Source organism: Hyperoodon ampullatus, assembly GCF_949752795.1.
Source record: "Hyperoodon ampullatus genome assembly, chromosome: 18".
NCBI classification, from domain to species: Eukaryota; Metazoa; Chordata; class Mammalia; order Artiodactyla; family Ziphiidae; genus Hyperoodon; species Hyperoodon ampullatus.
The window spans coordinates 54,518,856-54,540,745 of record NC_136931.1 but is presented as its reverse complement, the minus strand read 5'-3'; the positions used below and the strand labels follow the sequence as shown (position 1 = coordinate 54,540,745).

At 45.1% G+C, this 21,890-nt stretch overlaps 1 protein-coding gene across 1 annotated transcript; it reads right to left on the bottom strand.

Annotated features, from left to right (window-relative positions):
- Positions 1-6,756: 6,756 nt before the first annotated feature.
- On the bottom strand, positions 6,757-12,356 carry C5AR2 (complement C5a receptor 2; the record flags this gene model as incomplete). The annotated part of the gene is made up of 2 exons (XM_079723847.1): positions 12,330-12,356; positions 6,757-7,785 (listed from the first exon to the last, which is right to left on the bottom strand). The coding sequence occupies exons 1-2, from the start codon at positions 12,330-12,332 to the stop codon at positions 6,757-6,759; spliced, it is 1,032 nt and encodes a 343-aa protein (XP_079579973.1). The 5' UTR covers positions 12,333-12,356.
- Positions 12,357-21,890: the final 9,534 nt, after the last annotated feature.

Sequence of the window (21,890 nt, the reverse complement as noted above, 5' to 3'; positions counted from 1 at the left end):
GCCGTGGCTAATCCCAGTGTTGTCACAAAACTGGCCTCAGTTCTGATCACCCAGACCAGATATTCTCAGGCATTCCCCACCTCCTGCAGTGAGAGGCCAGTGCCTGCAATAAGGAAGCACTTTCTCTTCAAAGAGCTAATTTCCTCCTCAGGGGTGGGATAGGATCACGGCAGGTGCTGGCAGAGTAAATGGCCTGTGGCCTGGGTCAGGCTGGTGACACACGGGGCACCTCATGACTCCTGTGGTGATGTCTGGGACGGACACAAGTTCATCCTGGGATTTCGGGCCCTGAATGTTTGCGGGAGAGAACAGAAGACATTCATTCATTTCTAGAAACATTTACTGAGAGCCTGCTGTTTTGCAAGCACTGGACTGGGGGGAGGGACAGCAATGAGTAGGACCACACAGGTGGTCATTTCGCCAGACTCTGACAATCCTGAGACGGAGGCTGTGATAAAGGAAGCCCAGGGGGTTGCGGGAGCCTTCCTTGACTGTGCTTGGGAGTCAGGGAAGGATCCTCAGAGAAGGGAACGTTTGACAGGAAGGAATGTAGGTCACGTGGCCAGTCAACAGCAGAACGTGGTCCTGAGAGGTGATAACATGACAGAGGTGTGGTCCACTGAGTTTCAGGACTCCTGGGAGCCCTTTGAAATCCAGTGCACAGTTTTACAAGTGTTGCATTATGTATGTTTTGTTTGTGCCTGCCCAGCACTTTTTTTTTTTTTTTTTTTTCAGAAAAATGTATGCACTTTCCTTTGGAGAGCAGCCCTTCTTGGAATCCACATGGTTCCCACTGCCTTTAAGTGAAGAGAATTCCTACTGGTTGGGCAAGTGACAAAGGCCTGGCCAATCACAGTACCCTACTCCCCCTTTAACCAGTGACTGGTCTGAAGAGTGGACACGTTGGCCCGAGGAGGGCCAATCAGGGCCTTTCCCTGGAATTTACACTATGTTATTAGGAGAGGAAAGCTTATCTACTGTGGCTAAGCAAGGGCAATATAAACAGGGAGTTGTCTGTAGTAGCTCTTACATAGTCTTTCCTAGAAATCTATCCTACAGAAAAGCCTGCACGTGGGCCCAGTGAGGCACCCACAAGGATGGTCACCGAGCCACGACACGGAGAGAAGTGCAAGAGGGACGGGGAGAAGCTTGGCAACATCATTTAGTGCCCGAGGCTTAGTTCCCTCCAACCCCCCACTTCATGGCTACACAAGAAAACGTCTTTTTCTTAAGGTTTGGTTTCTGACTCTTAGCTGCATAAGTCCTAACTAACAAAGCACATCCCCGCGTATGTGCAATTTTCTGGAGGGAAGCCCGTCACTCAGATTCTTAAAAGAGTTTATGATCTTAAAAGGGCCCTGAGACTTCCGTGGTAAAGACTTCATGGTCAAACAGATCTGGGTTTGAATTGCAGCTTTATCCTTTATCAGATGTGTGACCGCTGGCAAATTAAACCCTTTGAGGTTTTCTTCATCTACAAAATGGGGACAATACCCATCTCAAAACACTGCAGTGTTTATCACCTAGCCTGGCACAGAGAAGCTAAACAGGTAACTGGTATACAAGTCCAGTGCTTTCTCTCCACCATGACTAAGAGCAAAAACAGTGAGGGGAACCACAGGCATATAACCTGGAAAAAAATTACACCCAGATGGCGCAGTGGTTGAGAGTCCGCCTGCGAATGCAGGGGACGCGGGTTCGTGCCCCGGTCCGGGAAGATCCCACATGCTACGGAGCAGCTGGGCCCGTGAGCCATGGCCGCTGAGCCTGCGCGTCCAGAGCCTGTGCTCTGCAACGGGAGAGGCCACAACAGTGAGAGGCCCGCGTACCGCAAAAAAAAAAAAAAAAAAAAAAAAAAAAAATTACACTCAAATGGCCACAATTCACCTTGGTTCATGAGCAATGCTTTCACCTACTCTGTCTTCCGTCTCTGAGGGCCGTCACAGAAGAGTTCAGAGGTTCCACCTCTGTAGCCTCAGAGGGACCCAGACCAACCCTGGGAGTTATTAGAGCCAGGTGAGGGTTTCAACTGAAGAACCTGTGAACTGGCAGAGCTGTTTCCCACAGAAGGAGTATCCACGTGTGGGGATGTGTGCTAACTGCTAACTGCCTATCCTTGCGTGTGGGCCGGAATGAGAGCATCCTCATGACTCTCAAGGAATCCATTCTCTTAAGACTACCTTTTAGACTTCCTGGATCTACTAGTTTCTCTGTAACTGTGTCTCGGACCATCTCTTGGTCTCTTGGCCTGTATTTCCTAGGCTTAAGGCTTTTAGAGGTTTTCTCTGCTTCCCTATTTCTCTCCTGTCTGGCTCTCCATCTTCAGGTCTGTTGTCTTTTTTGGTCTATCTTGCTCACCACCCTCATCTCTCTTCCCTTTCCTTTGCCTGGTCCCATCTCTTTTCATTTATCTAATGCTCTCCCATTCGGATTCTGTTCTTTAGTCTGATTTTCTCTCCAACTGTCTTTCTCCATTCGACGCCACTCCACTTCAGTTTTCCATCTGACTGTCTCATTTTCTGTTTGAATGTTTTTTTCTGACTCTCCGTTTTCGTCTCTCTCCATCACTCTCTTCCTCCATCGTGACTCTCTCATCTCTCCATTTCTGCCTAAAATTTTGTCACTCAGTTGTCTGAAGCTTTAACAACGATAGCTAACATATACTTAGGGCTGATGCATGTATCAGGTACTATTCTAAATCACTCATATATACTTATATGCATACCTATACATCATACACACATATACACACTTTTCTCGCAACCTTCGTTTCCACTCTCATCTTTCTACGTTTCCCCCCATTTCCCAAGTTCCCGGTGCGATCACATTTCTCTCGTACTCCCTCTAAGCCTCTCGCGGTAGGACCCATCAGCCTCTTGCCCTCGATCTCTCCAGTTTTCAGCTTCCCTCCTCTCTCAACCTCCCTGTCTCTCGGTCCCTCAGTTTCTCGAAGCTTCTTTCCGTGCCTCCATTTCTTTCAGCCTCTCTGACCCTCAGGTTCTCTCAGCAACGCTCAGGCTCCACCTCGGTCTGTGTCTCCCGGCTGCTCAGCCTCCTCCAACACACTGCCTCATCTCGGGATTTCCCTCCCCGCCTCAGCTCGCTCCCAAGATGTGCCCGGACCCGATCGGACTCCGGTAGCCGTCGCCACCACCCTGCGCAGCCGCCCCGCCCCTCACCTCGTTAATCGCCGCGAACGCCTCAACTTCCGGTCCGCACTGTCCCTCACGCGCCGGAAACCGTTCCTGCGCCTGCGCGCGCCATCCTCACAGCCCAGCCCCGCCCCACTGCAGACACGAACCAGTGAGCAGCTGCGAGCACCCAAGACTCACTCTGCGCCTGCGTACAGCACGCTCAGGCCCCGCTCGCTTCGGGCGGAGCCTCGGGTGACGCTTCGCCCTGTAGGGGGTAGGTGGAGGCGTCGTGACGGTGGAGAGTTGCTCTACGTTGCGCTAGAACAGCTAGTACTTGCATCTGGGGATCGCCCGGACGCTGGGGTATTAGCCGAACTAGACTAGGAGTCCAGACACTATTAAAACAGTCCCGTTATTTATTTATTATGATTCATAATTATTAATACATAATTCTATCAATGTATAATTCACCCTATCAACTCACTAATGAATAATACAACTCAACTTCCCAGCTTTCTGTCTTGGAGGTCCTATGTTTTCCAGCGACAACCACAGGGATTAGATAGTCGTTAAATGTTTGTTGAATGAATGACTAAATGAACAAGAAAAGTCAGTCCTCTTTAGTCCTAGATGGGCCAGTCATTGCAGCCCTGAGCCTCAGTTTCCCTCTTTATAACACGAGGATAATACCTACTTTTCAAGGTTGTTGGGAAAAATAAATGCAAAAGTATACATAAGGTACATAAACTTTTTTCACTACATATAAGGGCTTCATAAATGTTAGATCTTTCATTTTTATTTTTATATCCTTCCTGTCATTCTCCTCTTACCTTTGGATAAGTTTGCAGTTAACGAGGGACAGCCTTCATTTCTGGAATCGGTTCTAGGCACTGAGAATACAGAAATGAACAAAACAAAGGAGCTCATATTTGGTGGGGGAGACAGACACATAGATTAAAATAAATAGACTGTCAAGCAAAACTGCATCCTCTATGGAGAAAAACAAAGCAGGGAAGGGGCAAGGAGTGATGCTCTTTGGCCCAGTGACAGTCAGAGAAGACAACTCCCAGAAAGTAGCATTTGAGCAGAGAGCTGAAAATAGTGGGGCTGCAAGCCATGGGGATCCCTGGGCGGGGACGTTCTAGGTAGAGGAAGCCCCAGAGGCAAAGACTGAGATGACCACAGACTTGGAGGGTTCAAGGGCCAGCAAGCAGGTTTGTGTGACTGGATGAAGGATAGGGTAATAGTAGGGAGAGAGGAAGAGGATAGATCGTACACACCAAAGTGAGGACTTTGGCTTCCAACCTGAGTGAGATGGACTCCATGGGCAGAGTTCCATGTGACTTAGATTTTAACAGAATCCTCTGGCTCCCATGTGGGGAACAGACTATAGGGAATCAAGATGAGAAAAGGGGACCAGAGAGGAAGCAATAGGTGGCTGGACCAGTACGATGGCAGAGAAGATGGATATTTTAAGATAGAATCTGCAGGATTGGCTGCCAGATTGGCCATGGAATGTGAGAGAGAGACGGCAAGGATGACCCCAAATTTCTTGGCCTGAGCTCCTGGAAATGCGGCATTGCCATCAACTGAGATGGGGAAGATGCAGGAGGATGGCCGAGAGAGAAAATCCAGAGTTCCATTTTGAGCAAATTGAGTTATTTATTGTACATTGAGTTGGAATGTCAAGTGGGAAGTTACATGTAACTATCAAACCCTTGGGAAACAGTTTGAACATAGGCCAATTCTTGCCTCATTATCAAAAGAAGAAGAGGAAGAAATTGACTAACGTCTGCTTAAAGTGTACAAAAGAGAACTACAATTTTTTTTTTTAAAAAGGAAAATGGGAGGAAGTAAACAACAAATATGAAATCAGGAAGAAAATCACAAACTACCGTCACTAAGATTGAGTAGCAAACTTGAAACTAGTTATTGGAAAAACTATTAAGACCTAGTTTTTTGGAAACCTAAGGAACTCAATATATCTATGCTAACAATAAACAAAAACAAGGGAACAAACTTGAGAACAAAAGGGGGAAGTTACAACAAACAAAAAGCAGGATTTTTCTTTTTTTAAATAAATTTATCTATTTATTTTTGGCTGTGTTGGGTCTTCATTGCTGCGCGCGGTCTTTTCTCTAGTTGGGGCGAGTGGGGGCTACTCTTCACTGTGGTGCGCAGGCTTCTCATTGCGGTGGCTTCTCTTGTTGCAGAGCATGGGCCCTAGGCACACGGGCTTCAGTTGCTGTGGCATGTGGGCTCAGTAGTTGTGGCTTGTGGGCTCTAGAGCACAGGCTCAGTAGTTGTGGTGCACAGGCTTAGTTGCTCCGTGGCATGTGAGATCTTCCCGGACCAGGGCTCGAACCCATGTCTCCTGCACTGGCAGGTGGATTCTTAACCACTGTGCCACCAGGGAAGCCCACAGGATTATTTTGAATGATTAAGGGACTTCCATGGAAAATTCCACAGAAATACATCTGAAAGCTTTCATGAAATTGATTCTTCTTAACAAAAAATAAGGCTGATGCAATAAGAAAGGAAAATAAATTTCAAAAAACAGAAAAGACTCTTTGTAAATGTATCAAAGAAGAACTCTCCTAAATGGCACCTGGCCCTAATGGATTATCAGCAGGATTTCTCCCAACTTTTCGTGAAGTTATATAAATTGTCACAGGACATAATTCATTCTACAAGGCAGTCTTGGTCTTAATAATTCATGCATGAGAGTCCTGAATAAAATATCAAAAAATAAAATATGTCTTGTTGAGGATCTACTAAGTGTCCCTGTATCAGATAAAGAAAAAAAAGATAGCAAGAAAGAGATCCTCCCCACAAAAAAATAAAAATTAAAAAATTAAAATGGGCAGAAAAAGAAAGAAAGAAAGAAAGAGTTCCCCACCAGTGGGAAGCTCACAATCTAGTTGGAAAAAAACAAGGTGTAGACAAATATAGTTTGTCTCTTTTTAAGGCTTGGGATGGGTGGAGGAGAGACAGAAATTAAATTGGCTCAGATGTTGTCCTTAGGAAATTTACAGTTTAGCTGGGAATTTTTGTTCCAGAAACTTGGAGAACAGAACACTACTTCCTCCCTGGGAGGGGAATGAATCAGGAAGAGCTTCCTGGAGGAAGTATTATTTGAAGGCATTGAAGGAAAATTTTGGTGATCAAGAGCATGGGCACTGGAGTCAAGTAAACATGGGGTCAAATCTCAACTCTATGACTTCCTTGCTGTGTGATCTTGGGCAAACGACCTCTGCTCCCTGGGCCTCAGCTTATGAGAAGAAACATCTCCCCCTGCCTGCCTGGGTTGTTGTAAATATTACCTTAAAGGAGAAACTATGTGTAAAGTGCTATCCTGGAGTAATGGCTCTACGTGAAGGTGTCACTGCTATGTGATTTTAAGATCTGAGCAGGTGAGATTCTAGAGCAGCCCTGTCCCATAGAACTTCTTGCAATGATGGAAATGTCCTATATCTGCACTGCACATGGCAGGGGGCATAATGAATGTTTGTTGAATGAATCAAGGAATAAATGACAATATCATTAAGCCCCTGGATCCAGCTATGCCTGAAGCCAGTCTTGTAAAGTGGGATAGGAGGATACAAACCAATTTCCCTCTAGCTTACACTTCCACCTCTGAGACCAGGTCTTGGCCAGTGGATTTCTTGCTGACCACACTTTCATCGTTGCTCTGTGACTCCTTCAGGGCCCAGCGACACGAAGCTGGCAGAGACTTTCGGAGTTGAGACCGCCCGAAATACAGGAAAAGCATGGGATTGAGACAGCTGTGAGCAAGGGCCAGGCCCACGACCAAGGGTTCAGCCTGCAGGGCCCGGGCCAAGAGCACGGAGTGTGGGGCAGCCAAGGTGAGTACCAGCCCCAGCGTGTGGTAGGGGGACCAGCAGACAAAAAACCCTACCACAACGGCCACGCCCAGTGGCCAGCGGCGTCGGGTAGCACAGCACAGGAGGGCACCATGGCAGCTGGCCACGACCACCAGCGGCCCCAAGAAGCCGAAAATAAACCGGGTGGCGGTCACTGAGTTCTCGGCCACAGTCGAGCCACCATAGTCTACCACGCACTCCAGCCGGTGTGGGAAATGCTCCTGACGCAGCCGGCGGTAGATGGCTGAGGGCACAGTGAGCAGCAAGGCCAGCGTCCAGGATGCCCCACAGGCTACCTGCACCCTGCATGCCCTCCCTGCTGCACCCCACCAGGTGGGCCCGAAGGCCAGCAGGCAGAGGTCAGCGCTTAGAGTGGCCAGGAGGAGGACGCTGGCGTACATGGACAGCAGGATGACGGCGGGCAGGGCCCGGCAGCCCACAGCCCCATACAGCCAACGGCCCCCGTGGGCGACGGACACCGCTAGGATGGGGAGAGACAAACAGCAGAGTAGGTCCGCCATGGCCAGGTGGAGGAACCAGGTGGCACCGACCCTCCGGCGGGCCTCTTTCCAGGTCACCCAGGCCACCATGGCATTGCCTGGCAACCCCACCAGGAAGATGGCGGCATACAACAGGAGTGGGGCCACGTTGAGGGGGTCAATGGAGACGCAGGTGCCATCAACACAGTCCACAGGGAGATCTGGAATCTCGCTGTAATCCCCATACTCGTAGCCGAGAGAAGAGTTCTCCATCCAAACCCCAGACACCTGGACGGGCGAGAAATGGCATGAAACCTCAGAGATAAAAACCCTCAGGCCCTTGGAATCCTAGATGCTAGGAACCTAGCATCTCGATCCTGGATCCTAGATCCTTGGAATTCCAAGATGCTAATGGGCTGGGACTTGGGCTGGGGTCCCAGCCCATTAGCATCTTGGAAACCAGAATAGAATAACGTTAGAACTCCAGTGCATTAGAATCTTGGAATTCTAAAATATTCCAGTGTTAGAACCCCAGCTTCTTAGCGTCCTGGAATTCTAGAATATTACAGTGTTAGAACCCCAGCTTATTAGCATCTTGGAATTCTAAAATATTACAATGTTCCATATCTACCGTCCAGTACAGTAACTGCCAGCCACATGTGGCTACCGAGTATTTGAAATGGCAGCCAGCGTGACTGAGAAACTAAATTTTCAATCTTATTTAATTTTCATTGATTTAAATAGCTACACGTGGCTAGTGGCTACCTTATTGGACAGTGAAGTTCTAGAGCATCAAAATGTTAGAACACTAGCCCGTTAGTAACCTGGAATTCTAGAATCTAAACTATTGGAATCTGAATATCCATCAAGATGGGAAAAGGTTAATATGTCTTCACAGCAAAAGTGTTTGTCTTGGTTCTTCTTCATCTGGATTTTCGAATCTTGGCGTAACAAAAATGTACCTCTGAAGCAATTTTGTCATCTTTGTTTTTTTTAATGTAAACTAGATCATAGTAAAACATGCAGATGGCAAAGTGTTCACATCATGCAGGTACACCCACTGAGCTTCACCCCAACACATCTGTGTCACTGGCACCCAGAGGGGGGAACAGAACATTTCTAGAATCCTGCTAGAGCAATTTTTAAAAGTAATGACTGTGTTAGGAAAACAAGAGGAATAAAATTTTGAATTCTCTATAATTCATTCATTCATTTATTCATTCATCCAGCCATCCTTCCAGCACAGTTGCTGTTCCAGGCACTAGAAGCACAGCGGGGGCCAAGACAGACAAAAACCTCTCTCCCTTTGGAGCTGACATCCTGGTGGGAGGAGTCAGACAGTCCAGGAATAAATAAGCAAAATACACAGTATTTTAGAAGGTGATCAGTGCTACGGCAAAAAGAAAAAAAAAAAGTCACACAGGGAATTTTTAATTCCCTATGTTGGAATTTTAAATGAGGGGTCAGGGAGGGCCTCTCTGAGAAGGTGATATTTGAGCAAAGCCATAAAAGAGGTGAGAGAGGGAGCTGTGTGGGGATCTGGGGGAAGAGAGTTCCAGGCAGAAGGAAGAGCCAGTGCAAAAGCCCTGAGGTGGACACATGATGGTCGTGTTGAAGGAAGACCAAGGGCACCAGTGTGGAGTAGATGGGAGGTAAAAACAGAGAGATATCAGCGGCCACATAGGTATTGTAAGTTCTTTATCTTTTATTCTGCATGAGATGGGAGCCATGGGAGGGTGCTGAGCAGAGAAGTGACATTGTCTATCATAGGAATGATAATCATAACTATTACTACTGCTATTATTATTATTATTATTACTATTACTATAAGCCACCATCTATTGAGACTTTGTGTTTTGTGCCAGGCTTTGCTCCAAGCCCTTTAAATGTTATATCATTTAGTCCTTATTACAAGCCTCTAATTTTCATACCATTGTTATACCCATTCTGCAGATGAGAAAACTGAGGCCCAGAGAAATTAAGGAACTTACCGAGGATGACTCAGCCAAGCAAGTAACAGACCTGAGTTTCAAGCTGTGTTAGTCCCACTCTGGAACTCTGGGCCCTAGAACATCATCATCCAAAAATCTGAGGTTTGGGAGAGTCCGAAGGCAGGACAGCCAGTGACCATAAGCAGAACTGGGCTCTGTGACTCTGGGTGAGCAGTTTCGGTTGGCTTTCTCTCTCTAGGTTTCCTCGTTTGAGAAGTGAGTCACGGAGGTGAGCCTACCTCACCAGTTTGGGGAGGCCTTGAAGAGTTAATATGTATAAAGCACATAGCACAGAGTCAGGACTTGGTAGATGGTAGACCGGTCCCCATGATGTCCCCATGATGTCATAGTAACCTGACCCTGCAGCTCTCTGCTGATTCTTCGGGGCTGACTGGTGCTGCCCAGAGCACCAGCTGGAGTTGATACAACAGGAAGGGCAGAGAGGAAGTTGGGGCACTCCTCCCTGCCAAGCAGATGCTAAGGGGCCAAGTCGTTGTGTGTGTGTGTGTGTGTGTGTGTGTGTGTGTGTTTGGAATTTGGCACTCTGCTTTCATATTATTTTCATCACTAAAGTGAAATGTGTGCAGGTTTTAAAAATTCAAACCCCCATCAACTGTGTGGCCTTGGACAAGCCACTGAACCTCTCTGTGCCTCAGCTTCCTCATCTGCAAAATGAGAATAATACACTCACCTTGGAGGGTGTTACGAGAATTCAAGTTAATAGGCTGAGTGAAGTGAAGAGCTGAGCACGGCGCCCAGTCCATTGTGAGCATTACACGTGTGTTAGCCACCGGTACAGAGACACACACACCCTCTCCCTCCACCCTGAGACCCCGCCCTTTCCAGCTCTATCCGGTTCAAATCTGAGTTTTTTGTGTGTAAGCACCTCAGTCGGTCTATGGTATTTCCCTCTTAATACATTAAACAGAAATGGGAAAGTTCAACACCCCCTGTGCTGTCTCTTAATCTTTTCACTTTAATGTCTTAGATCTGTTTCCCCATCCGGACACACCGACTCCTTTCTTCACAATAACTTCAAAATCAATCCACAGGCTGGGCGTTTTGTGCTTATTAACTAGCCTCAGGCTAAAGGACATTTAAGGATCATCATGGGTAGCATTATTATCTTCTTATTATTTTATACACCAAATAAATTATATTTCTATATGTACGTCTATAGATAAAACAATTACTATTATTATTATTTTATAAGCATTCAAATAATAGATGACATTTATCAAGCTTCTATCATGTACCAGGCATTCCCCTTAGAACAACCCTATAAGGTAAGTACAATTATTATGCTCATTTTCCAGAGCGTCAGCTGTTCCCTGCTTTGGGCTCTGCTGTGTCCCCGGCACCTGGAGTAGCATGTGGCACACAGCAGGTGCTTAGCTGATATTTATTTGTTGAGTAAAAGAATGAAGAGGGAGAATCTGAAAAGAATATATATATATATATATATATATATATATATATATATGTATAACTGACTCACTTTGCTGTACACTTGAAACTAAAACGACATTGTAAGTTATACTTCAACAGAAAAAAGAAGGAAAAGGAGGGAGGGAGGGAGGAAGGAAGGAAGAAAGGAAGAAAAGAAGAGTTAGTTTTGCCTTTAATGGAAGAAGCTGAAAATACCATCATTTTATTTTTAACGCAGTATGTAATGATGTATGTATTAACATGAAAATACATTCACGAAATACTATTTTGTGAGAAAAGTATGTAATAAACTTCTAATATTTTTAAATAATGCATTCGTTTTACAGCCAGAAAATCAACAATAAAGATACTGTCATTAAAAATACAAACAAAAAGAATGAAGAGGGAAACTGAGGCACAGAGAAGCAAAGGGGTCACTTAGATTTCTTTCAGTTCCTTGCGATCACAAGGGCCCTTGTGTATGCTCTTAGCACACGTGTGTTTGTGTATCAGACAGTCTGGCTGGAACTTCTGCCCTGGGAAACCGTGGGGAGCATCTACTAAAGCCAAGCATATGATAACTTTCCCCTTCCCAGAGAAGCATGCATATGCTCACCAAAAGACATGTACCAGAATGTTCCCAGTGGCCCAAGACGGGACACCATCCAAATATTCACTCACAGGAGAATGAATGAACATATCGCGGAATATTCTTTAACAGTGAGAATGAACAAACCACATGCGAGAATGTGGATGGACTTCACAAATACGATGTTGAGGACAGAAAGGCAAACGCACAGGAGAATTTACTGAATGATCCCTTTCTCCTCAAATTCAAAAATGGGCAAAAGAATTCTATGGGGATGGGGAGTGAGGGCAGGCGGAGGGAACTCTGGGGCTGGGCTCGGGCTATTTCTTAACCCGGATGCTGGTTCCCTGGGTGTCCTCAGCTTGTGGAGATACGCAGAACTGCTCAGGTCTCATGTGCGTACTTTTCTGTGTGTGTGTTCTATGTGAAAATAAAGTTAAAGGATCTTTCTTAAGAAGGGGAATCGCTGAGTCAAAGGGCTTGTTTGGTGGATTCCCCAGAAGCTGCAGGTTTGGGAAGGGCTGTTTTCCTACACATCTGAGTGTGGCCATGGACGGGACCATTTGACAAAGGCTTTTTCTGTTGTACTGCCCAAGTAAATTCCAAGAGTCTGGGATTCTGATGTGGATTCCAGTGTGATGGCAATAAGTTTCCACTCCTGAAATTCTAGTTCTGATTCCCAGATTCTGAAAATAATGAGTCTAAAAGGCCAGGATTAAAAAATGAATAAATGAAAAAATTTTTAAATAAAAATAAAAGGCCAGGATTGGGAAATGCCCCCCGCATAACGCCACCATTCCCTCCCTCCTTCCCTCCATGCTTACCATCTCTTGAGGAATGGTCCCCAGTTTGGCCAAACACCACTTGGGAGCACGATCCAGGCCCACAGCAGGACCTGGGACGTCTGAAGTCTCTCCCCCGAGTCTGGCAGTTAGTGGATTCCTGCAAGCTGGTCCCGTTTGCCAGGGCTCCTAAGGAACTCCACTGGGCACTGTCACCTCACAGGTCCCAGCCAATGTTCTTAAGCAGAAAAAAACAGGAATGGCCTTTTCCTACTCCCAGGGTGTGTTTGTCCTGGATTCTTCCCATGACTCACACATCCCAAAATTACCGGGCAGCAGGCAAGACTGGAGCCGGCTCGGGTGGGTGGAGGGTTGACCCAGGGTCAACAACAACAATCTCAATGTCACCAGCTTCCTGGAAGCCAGATCTACAATGTGGTGTGACCTTCAAGGCCTGGGGGCCTTGGCCTAGACTCACTGTCCCTGCAGGGCCCTCTGAGGTCTTCCTCACCAAGTCCCCACTGTCTGCTACCCCTATCCCCGCCTCAGACTCCAACTGTGCACCCAGCCCCTCCCTTCTGCCTTCTGCAGAGCCTTGAAGACAGATGAACATTCCTCCCACCTCACATGTTCTGAGGGAGACAGCTCAGGGTCACAGCCTCCACCAAAAGGCCAAGGGTGCCCAGCACAGGGCCTAAGGCTTCGGAGGCAGACAAAATACAAACAAGTCCTATCCGCTCTGTGGAGCCTCTGTTTTCCCTCTTTAAAATGGGAAGATTTGGGGAATTCCCTGGTGGTCCAGTGGTTTGGACTCTGCGCTTTCACTGCCAAGGGCGTGGGTTCGATCCTGGGTCAGGGAACTAAGATCCTGCAAGCAGGACCAAAAATTTTTTAAATAATAATAATAAATAAAATGTGAAGATTTTGAGCATAGTGGTTCCTAACCTCCTTCCAAGCATAGCACGGAGGCTGAGAACATGGATTTGAGAGCCACAGAGATAAGATACATATTCTAGGTTTCCCACTGATGAGTTTCTGGGCCTCAACCCTTCTGAGCCTCAACTTCCTCATCTGTGAAATGGACATTTTAGCTATGGGCATTAAATGGATAAAGAGATTTAAAATACACACAGCAGGGCTTCCCTGGTGGCGCAGTGGTTAAGAATCCGCCTGCCAATGCAGGGGACGCGGGTTTGAGCCCTGGTCCGCGAAGATCCCACATGCTGCAGAGTAACTAAGCCCGTGTGCCACAACTACTGAGCCTGCGTGCCACAACTACTGAAGCCCACTCGCCTAGAGCCCGTGCTCCACAACAAGAGAAACCACTGCAATGAGAAACCCGCACACCACAACCAAGAGTAGCCCCCACTCGCCGCAACTAGAGAAAGCCCGTGTGCAGCAACGAAGACCCAACGCAGCCAAAAATAAAAATAAATAAAATAAAATAAGTTTTAAAAAAAGAAAGAAAATCACCTTTAAAAATAATAATAAAATAAAATACACACAACAGCGCCTGGACAGGAGATGCTGTATACATGTTAGTTAAATTAGCAGTAATAAAAAGCATATGCTATCAATTTTTTAAACTTACACTTTAGGAAGACAGACTTAGCAAGAGGAAGTGGCCCTTATTTATTCCAACTTCGGAACCCTTTATTCAGCGGTTTTTGGTGTTTGCGCCACTGTGTGTGTATGCTTTAGAGGTTGAGGGGACACATTTATACATTGCTTTTATTTTTAAATTTTATTGATTTAGTTGCGGTGCACGGGCTTCTCATTGCGGTAGCTTCTCTTGCTGCGGAGCACGGGCTCTAGGCACGCGGGCTTCAGTAGTTGTGGCTCACGGGCTCTAGAGCGCAGGCTCAGTAGTTGTGGCACACAGGCTTAGCTACTCCGTGGCGTGTGGGATCTTCCCGGACCAGGGCTCGAACCCATGTCCCCTGCATTGGCAGGCGGATTCTTAACCACTGCGCCACCAGGGAGCCCCATTTATCATTTCTTTTGTTGTTGTTTGGAGAATAAACTCATGTTGGTAAAGGAAGTTATTTTTGTGCCAAGAGACTAGAACTCGCAGCTTGGGCTGGGGTGTCTCTGCGTGACCCAGTCTTGGCTGAGACTGGCCCCAGACCACCCCCTTCCACCATGTTCTGGGGGGTGCCTCCTCATCCCTACTTCCCACCAGCCCCAGGCCCCTGTGGGAACCCACCCTGGTCAGAAAGAGAAACTAACATGGGAGAAGCACTGGGGGGGTGGGCATTGGAGGGGGCGGGGGTGGTGTCGAGTGAGACACTGTCTTTTATCAGCTCAAACTTTCTCTGATCTTTTTGATCTGGACCATTTTTAAAGTCTTTATAGAATTTGTTTCAATATTGCTTCTATTTTATGTTTTGGTTTTTTGGCCGCAAGGCATGTGGAATCTTAGATCCCTGTCCAGGGATCGAACGTGCACCTCCTGCATTGGAAGGCGAAGTCTTAACCACTGGACTGCCAGGGAAGTCCCAGACCTTCTCTGATCTTGAGTTTACAGGGGTGTGTTTCTCAGATCACTTGATCTTAAACTCCTCAGTCACTGAGTCTCGGGGTGTTTCTCAGATTCTGGGAAGCTAAGGCTTTCTGGTGTCTCTGGAGCTGGGGGATCTTACCTGGGGATCTGGGGGATGCTGTGAATGGGGACAGGGACACAGCTGTTATAAAAAGTGGGGGCTGGGCTTCCATGGTGGCGCAGTGGTTGAGAGTCCGCCTGTCGATGCAGGGGGCGCGGGTTCGCGCCCCGGTCCAGGAGGATCCTGCGTGCCGCGGACCGGCTGGGCCCGTGAGCCATGGCCGCTGGGTCTGCGCATCCGGAGCCTGTGCTCCGCAGCGGGAGAGGCCACAGCGGTGAGAGGCCCGCGTACCGCAAAAAAAAAAAAAGTGAGGGGCTTTTGGGGGAGTGGGATTCGTTTTACAGATACCCTGCGAGATGCTGAGTACCAGCCCCTCAACAATGGAGAAACTTACAATGAGGACATCATTAGAAGGTTATTAAATTGACCCATGTGAAATTGCCAGTTTTGTGAGTCAAAATAGGTTGAAGTCTGGCAAATCGTGGCAAGAGAAAACAGATTAATGAAGGCCAGGGCCTGAGGGGAAGGGAGGATGTGAATGGAAAGTAACTGCTTGATGGGAATGGGGTCTTTATTTTGGGGTGATGAAAATATTCTGGAACTAGTTACATAGTGGTGACAGTTGCACAACACTGTGGATATACTAAATGCTACTAATGGTGAGTTTTATGTTATGTGTATCTTACAAGTTTTTTAAAGTAATAAATAAACTGTTATACCCCCTCACCCTAAAATAGGATGAAGTCTGGTAATTTCATGGAGTGCAGCCTAATGGAATTCTGGAAGCCCAAGAGAGTGGGTGGCCAAGATGGGGAAACCAGTCTCTTTTGAACAATACATATTATTACGTGATATCTGATGCATAGAAAAGAGTGCCTGTAACTTGTGTCAAGTACAAAGTACAACAAATTAGCATCTGTAAAATCATCATCCATCTTAAAATCTTTGAATATCTAGATCAAGAGTAAACTTTTTCGGTGAGAGAACTGAGAGTAAATGTTTTCGTTTTTGCTGGTCAAGAGGTCATTCATCTCTCTGCTAGAATGAAAGCGGCCACAGATTGAATGGCATGGCTGTGTTCCAATAAAACTTTATTCACAAAAACAAGCAGTGGGCTGGATTTGGCCCACAGGCTGGAGTTTGCTAACGCCTGATCTAGTTCAAAGACTCTGAAGGCTGAATTGTTGGCAACACAGACTTTCAGAAAGTTGGAATCATAGGTGATTTGACCCAAGGGATCCTACAACATTAGCCACAGACTATTTGAATCACAGGATTCTAGAATGTCACACCAGAATCTTCGAGTGTTAGAAGTCTAAAACTCCAGCTGTTAGATGTTACAATTTTGTAGATGATCTGAACGTTAATCAAGATATTCTAGCCCTGAGCTGTCCAATATGGTAGCCACTGGCCACATGAGGCCAATGAGCATTTAGAATGAGCTGGATCGCTCATGCAGCTCAATATTAAAAAAACAAACAACCCAATCAAAAAAATGGGCAGAAGACCTAAATAGACATTTCTCCAAAGAAGACATACAGATGGCCAAGAAGCACATGAAAAGCTGCTCAATATCACTAATTATTAGAGAAATGCAAATCAAAACTACAATGAGATATCGCCTCACACCAGTTAGAATGGGCATCATCAGAAAATCTACAAGCAACAAATGCTGGAGAGGGTGTGGAGAAAAGGGAATCCTCTTGCACTGTTGGTGGGAATGTAAATTGATACAGCCACTATGGAGAACAGTATGGAGGTTCTTTAAAAAACTAAAAGTAGAATTACCATATGACCTAGCAATCCCACTACTGGGCATATACCCAGAGAAAACCATAATTCAAAAAGACACATGCACCCCAATGTTCACTGCAGCACTATTTACAATAGCCAGGTCATGGAAGCAACCTAAATGCCCATTGACATACGAATGGATAAAGAAGATGTGGTACATATATACAATGGAATACTACTCAGCCATAAAAAGGAAAGAAATTGGGTCATTTGTAGAGACGTGGATGGATCTAGAGACTATCATACAGAGTGAAGTAAGTCAAAAAGAGAAAAACAAATATCGTATATTAACGCATATATGTGGAACCTAGAAAAATGGTACAGATGAACTGGTTTGCAGGGCAGAAATTAAGACACAGATGTAGAGAACAAACGTATGGACACCAAGGGGGGAAAGTGACAGGGGTGGGGGTGGGATGAATTGGGAGATTGGGATTGACATGTATACACTAATATGTATAAAATGGATAACTAATAAGAACCTGATGTATAAAAAAATAAATTAAATAAAATTCAAAAAAAAAAGATAACCGGACACAGGAAGAAAAATGTTAAGTTGAAACCAGAGATGAAAATAAACAAGACAACCAAACAACTGTGTGAAAACAGAAATAGTGCAAAGAGGTAAAGAAAAAAGATTTATTATAATTAATAAATTATAATTAGAGAGTTAAAAGAATATATTGCATAAGAACCAGAAGAAAAAAATGAGCTGGATCTGAGATGAAAGATGCTGTGATACACACCAGATTTTGAAGACTTGGCATGAAAAAGAAAAGAATGCAAAATCTCTCAATCACTTTTTATACCAATCACATATTGAAATGACAGTGCTTGAAATATATTTGGTTCAATAAAATATAGCACCAAAATTCATTTTACCTGATTCTTTTTATTTCTCTTTGCTTGTCTCTTGCTTGTCTGCTGAAAAATGTAAAATCATGCATGTGGTTTGCATTATATTCCTATCAGACAACAAGAATTTGGAGTAATACCATCCTGGAGGTTGGAGATGGGGTGCTTGGGAAGGTCACATGGCACAGATGCAGGGCGGGAGTCTCTGACCCACCAGGCCTTGGGGAGCCAGATCTGAGCAATGGGTGGGGCCGTGACAGGGGACTTGGGTGGGGGGGGTGCGGAGGTAGGAACACTGCCAACTCAGCCAAACCAATCATTCCCTTCCTTTCCCCCCCACTTCCTCTTTAGAACTTGTTGACCTAACAGATTTCCCAGGCTCCAGATTTCACAATCGCCTGGCCCTTCAACCCACTTCCCTCCTGGGCAGCACTGATCAACACCAGGCTGAGGATGCCTTGAAGAAGACACCTGGATCCCACATGTTGGCCTCCAAGTGTTTCTAGAAGACCACTGTGGGACCCAGCTTCTGGGAAGCATCTCCTTTCCAAATCAGTGTGAAGGAAAGACCCCACTGCCTGCAGCCCACTGCCCAAACCAGGAAAGCCAGAGGATGGTCTGGAACAGAGATGGAGCATAGGGGTGGGAAGTCAGGGAGGACTTCCTGGAGGAGGCTGCACCCTGAAGGAAGGTAGAATAGCGACAGGGGTGGTCTTTTAAAAACAGACCAAGCAGCTGGGAGACCAGGCAGGAGAAGGAGCAGGGACCCAAGTGGGAGAGGATGGAGGGCTTGGACCATGAAAGGCATGGGGTGGGAGGAGGGTGGCATCCAGCATGGGTCCCAAGTGCAGGCTTGGGTGACTATATGGACGGTAGGGCACCCCCCAGGTTGGGGAATGCAAAGGGAGGGGGAGGTTTGGGAGAAGATGCTGAGATCATTTTGGGCAAAGTAGGTAGGGAGGCCACACCCTGAAGAGAGAGAGAGAACTGTGAAGGTATTGGATAAAGTCACAAAAGTAGGAAGCCTGTTCAAGAGAACTCTAGAAAGCCAACATTTCAGGGCAGAGGAAGAAAGTCTGCAGAGGAGGCAGGGAAGGATCGCACTGAGAGAGAGTATAACCAGCCGGCCTGGAACCAGCCAGGGAGGAGGCCCAAGCAGCTGGGAGGAGGGTGAAGGAAGGATGTGGGCTGACCAGGTAGAAGGGATTGCCAGCATCTTTACGGAGGGTATCAGACCTGAAGGTAGCTGGAGCTCAGGTCTTCCCCCAACGATCTTGCTGCTAGAGCGTCTGCACAGGTACCAACATTTACTATCAAAAACCACACACAACCTCTTCTGCAAGTCCTGCAGAGCACCTGTCACTCTAGGTGCTGAGACAGCATCTTTAAATAAAAGTTGTCCCCAAGGCAGACATGAGAACACTGTAGTAGCAGGATTCATCTATGTTTCCCATCGGAATTAAGCAAAATCCCAGCCCAGCGCCCCATGCTGAAGGCTGTTCCCTGGACCCAGCCAGCTCTTGCAAAAAGAAGGAGGGAGTCGATATCTATGTGGTTGTTGAATTCAGGGGCCACCAGCTCTGTGTGGCTCCCTGGGCACTTGTAATGTGTCAGTCTGAATGGAGATGTGCTGTGACTGTAACACACTCAGGATTTTGAAGACAGTACCAAAATAAAATAACAAATGTAAAATGTAGCAGCCACTATGGAGAACAGTATGGAGCTTCCTTTAAAAAACTCAAAATAGTGTTACCATATGACCCGGCAATCCCACTCCTGGGCATATACCCACAGAAAACTCTAATTAGAAGAGACACATGCACCCCAATGTTCATAACAGCACTATTTACAATAGCCAAGACATGGAAGCCACCTAAATGTCCATTGACAGATGAATGGATGAAGAAGATGTGGTACATATATACAATGGAATATTACTCAGCCATAAAAAAGAATGAAATGATGCCATTTGCAGCAACATGGATGGACCTAGAGATTATCATACTAAGTGAAGTAAGTCAGAAAGAGAAAGACAAATACCGTATGATATCACTTATATGTGGAATCTAAAAAAATGATACAAATGAACTTATTTACAAAACAGAAATACTCACAGACATAGAAAGCAAACTTATGGTTACCAGAGGAGATAGCGGGGTGAGGGGATAGATAAATTAGGAGGTTGGGATTAACATATACACACTACTGTACATAAAATAGATAAACAACAAGGACCTACTGTATAGCACAGGGAACTATACTCAATATCTTGTAATAACCTATAATGGAAAAGAATCTGAAAAAGAATATATGTATAACTGTTCACTTGAAACTAACATAACATTGTAAATTAACTATACTTCAATTTAAAAAAAGAATAAAAAAAGAAAAAAAAAGAATGTAAAAGACCTCATAATAATTTTTCACACTGATTACATGTCAAAATAAAAATATTTTCAATATATTGAGTTAAGCAAAATATATTATTGATTATATTATTATTATTTTATCAATTTATATTAGATATCTCTATATATAGTAATATATAAATATATTAATAGCACTAATATTACTATAATATATTTATACATATATACATTAATATAGTATTGATATATGTTATATAGTTTGTTATATTACATATTTATCTATTATATAATTATAAACAAAATTATTATATATTATATACTACATAGATATTCATGTAACATATAATCATATAGTATATAATAAATTATTATAATATAATTAATATAGCATTCATATCATTGTTGTTAATAGAACATATAATTGCATTCCATTATTAGGGCTTCCTTGGTGGCGCAGTGGTTGAGAGTCCGCCTGCCAATGAAGGGGACGCGGGTTCGTGCCCCGGTCCGGGAAGATCCCACATGCGTGGAGCGGCTGGGCCCGTGAGCCGCGTCCGGAACCTGTGCTCCGCAACGGGAGAGGCCACAACAGTGAGAGGTCCGCGTACCGCAAAAAAAAAACAAAAACCAAAAAAACAAAAAAAACCAAAAAAAAAACATTATTAAATATATTACTATTGTTTCATCCTTTTCATTTAAATTTTTAACGAGGCTAGTAAAAAGTTTTAAACTACTTACGTGGCTCACATCATATTTCTGTTGGTCTGTACAATATTTCTAGCCAATGTGGACACACACACACACACACACACACAAAACACTAAGCAGGAATATTTCCAAGTCAGTTATAAACAACGCAACATTTCAACATTTATTATTTTTTATTTTCATTTTTCAACTGGTGTTTACTAGCTTTTTTGACAGTCCAAAGGTTACATGCTTTGTATGTTATATATGTATGAGTCCATTGATATAACATTCTTGAAAGGACCAAATCACAGAGATGGAGAGAGGATTCATGGTTGCCAGGGGTTTGGGACAAGGCTGGGGAAGGTAGAAGGCAGTGAGAGTGGCTAGAAAAAGGTGTCACGAGGGATCCTGGCAGTGACGAAAATGACCTGCGCCTCGACCGTATTCATGTCAACATCTTGGTTGTGATGTAATGTCATTTTGCAAGATGTGCCTATTGCAGGAAACAGGTCAAAGGTACCCAGGATCACTCCGTTTTACTGCTTACAACCCAACGGCATGAGAATTTAAATGAGGTCAAAATAAAATGTTTAATTTTTTTTTCAGCGCAAACAAAACAGCAGTTGACAACGTAAAACAGCAAATTCCCCTGGGACCCCATTCCCTGGAGGGGCCCAACCAATGTTTCCCAACCCTACGTGTCTTCCTCACTGCTTGCTTTTTGCCATAACTATATAACATCTTTTTACTTAATACTTTTTTTTTAACCCAGTGAAGTAACATACTAACTTACTGTTTTTCTTTAAATCAACTCAATTCCAAAAGCTGAGATAGGTCCATGGACTTTTGCTTTGTACTAAACAAGAATAACTTCTGAGATGCCAGTTACATTTTTTTTTTGCCAACTCTCCATAAAATAAATATAGAACTCTTTTTTTCAAGGTTTGAATGTTTCTGTTTGTCTGGGGTCTATGTATCTAACGTATTCACACTCTCTGCACACAAACGTGTTGTTCTATGGAAGGTCTCCAGGTATATTGGTTGCTGTTTGTTTTCCAGAGTCCTCGGATGGAAAGAAAGGTTGGGGGTCCCTAGAAGGACGTGCTAATCTTGGAAATGAGGAGTGATGAGGAGGGTTCGCCTGGAAGAGGAAGGACAAGTCCGGGAACGATGGACGGAATGGAGGCGAATTAACTCAACCACCACCCACCTCGCCAAGATCCAATAAGCAAAGTGAATGCACCGGAAGTTTGGTGGAGCGCCGGAAAGACGGTGGCCAGAGAGGCCTCCCC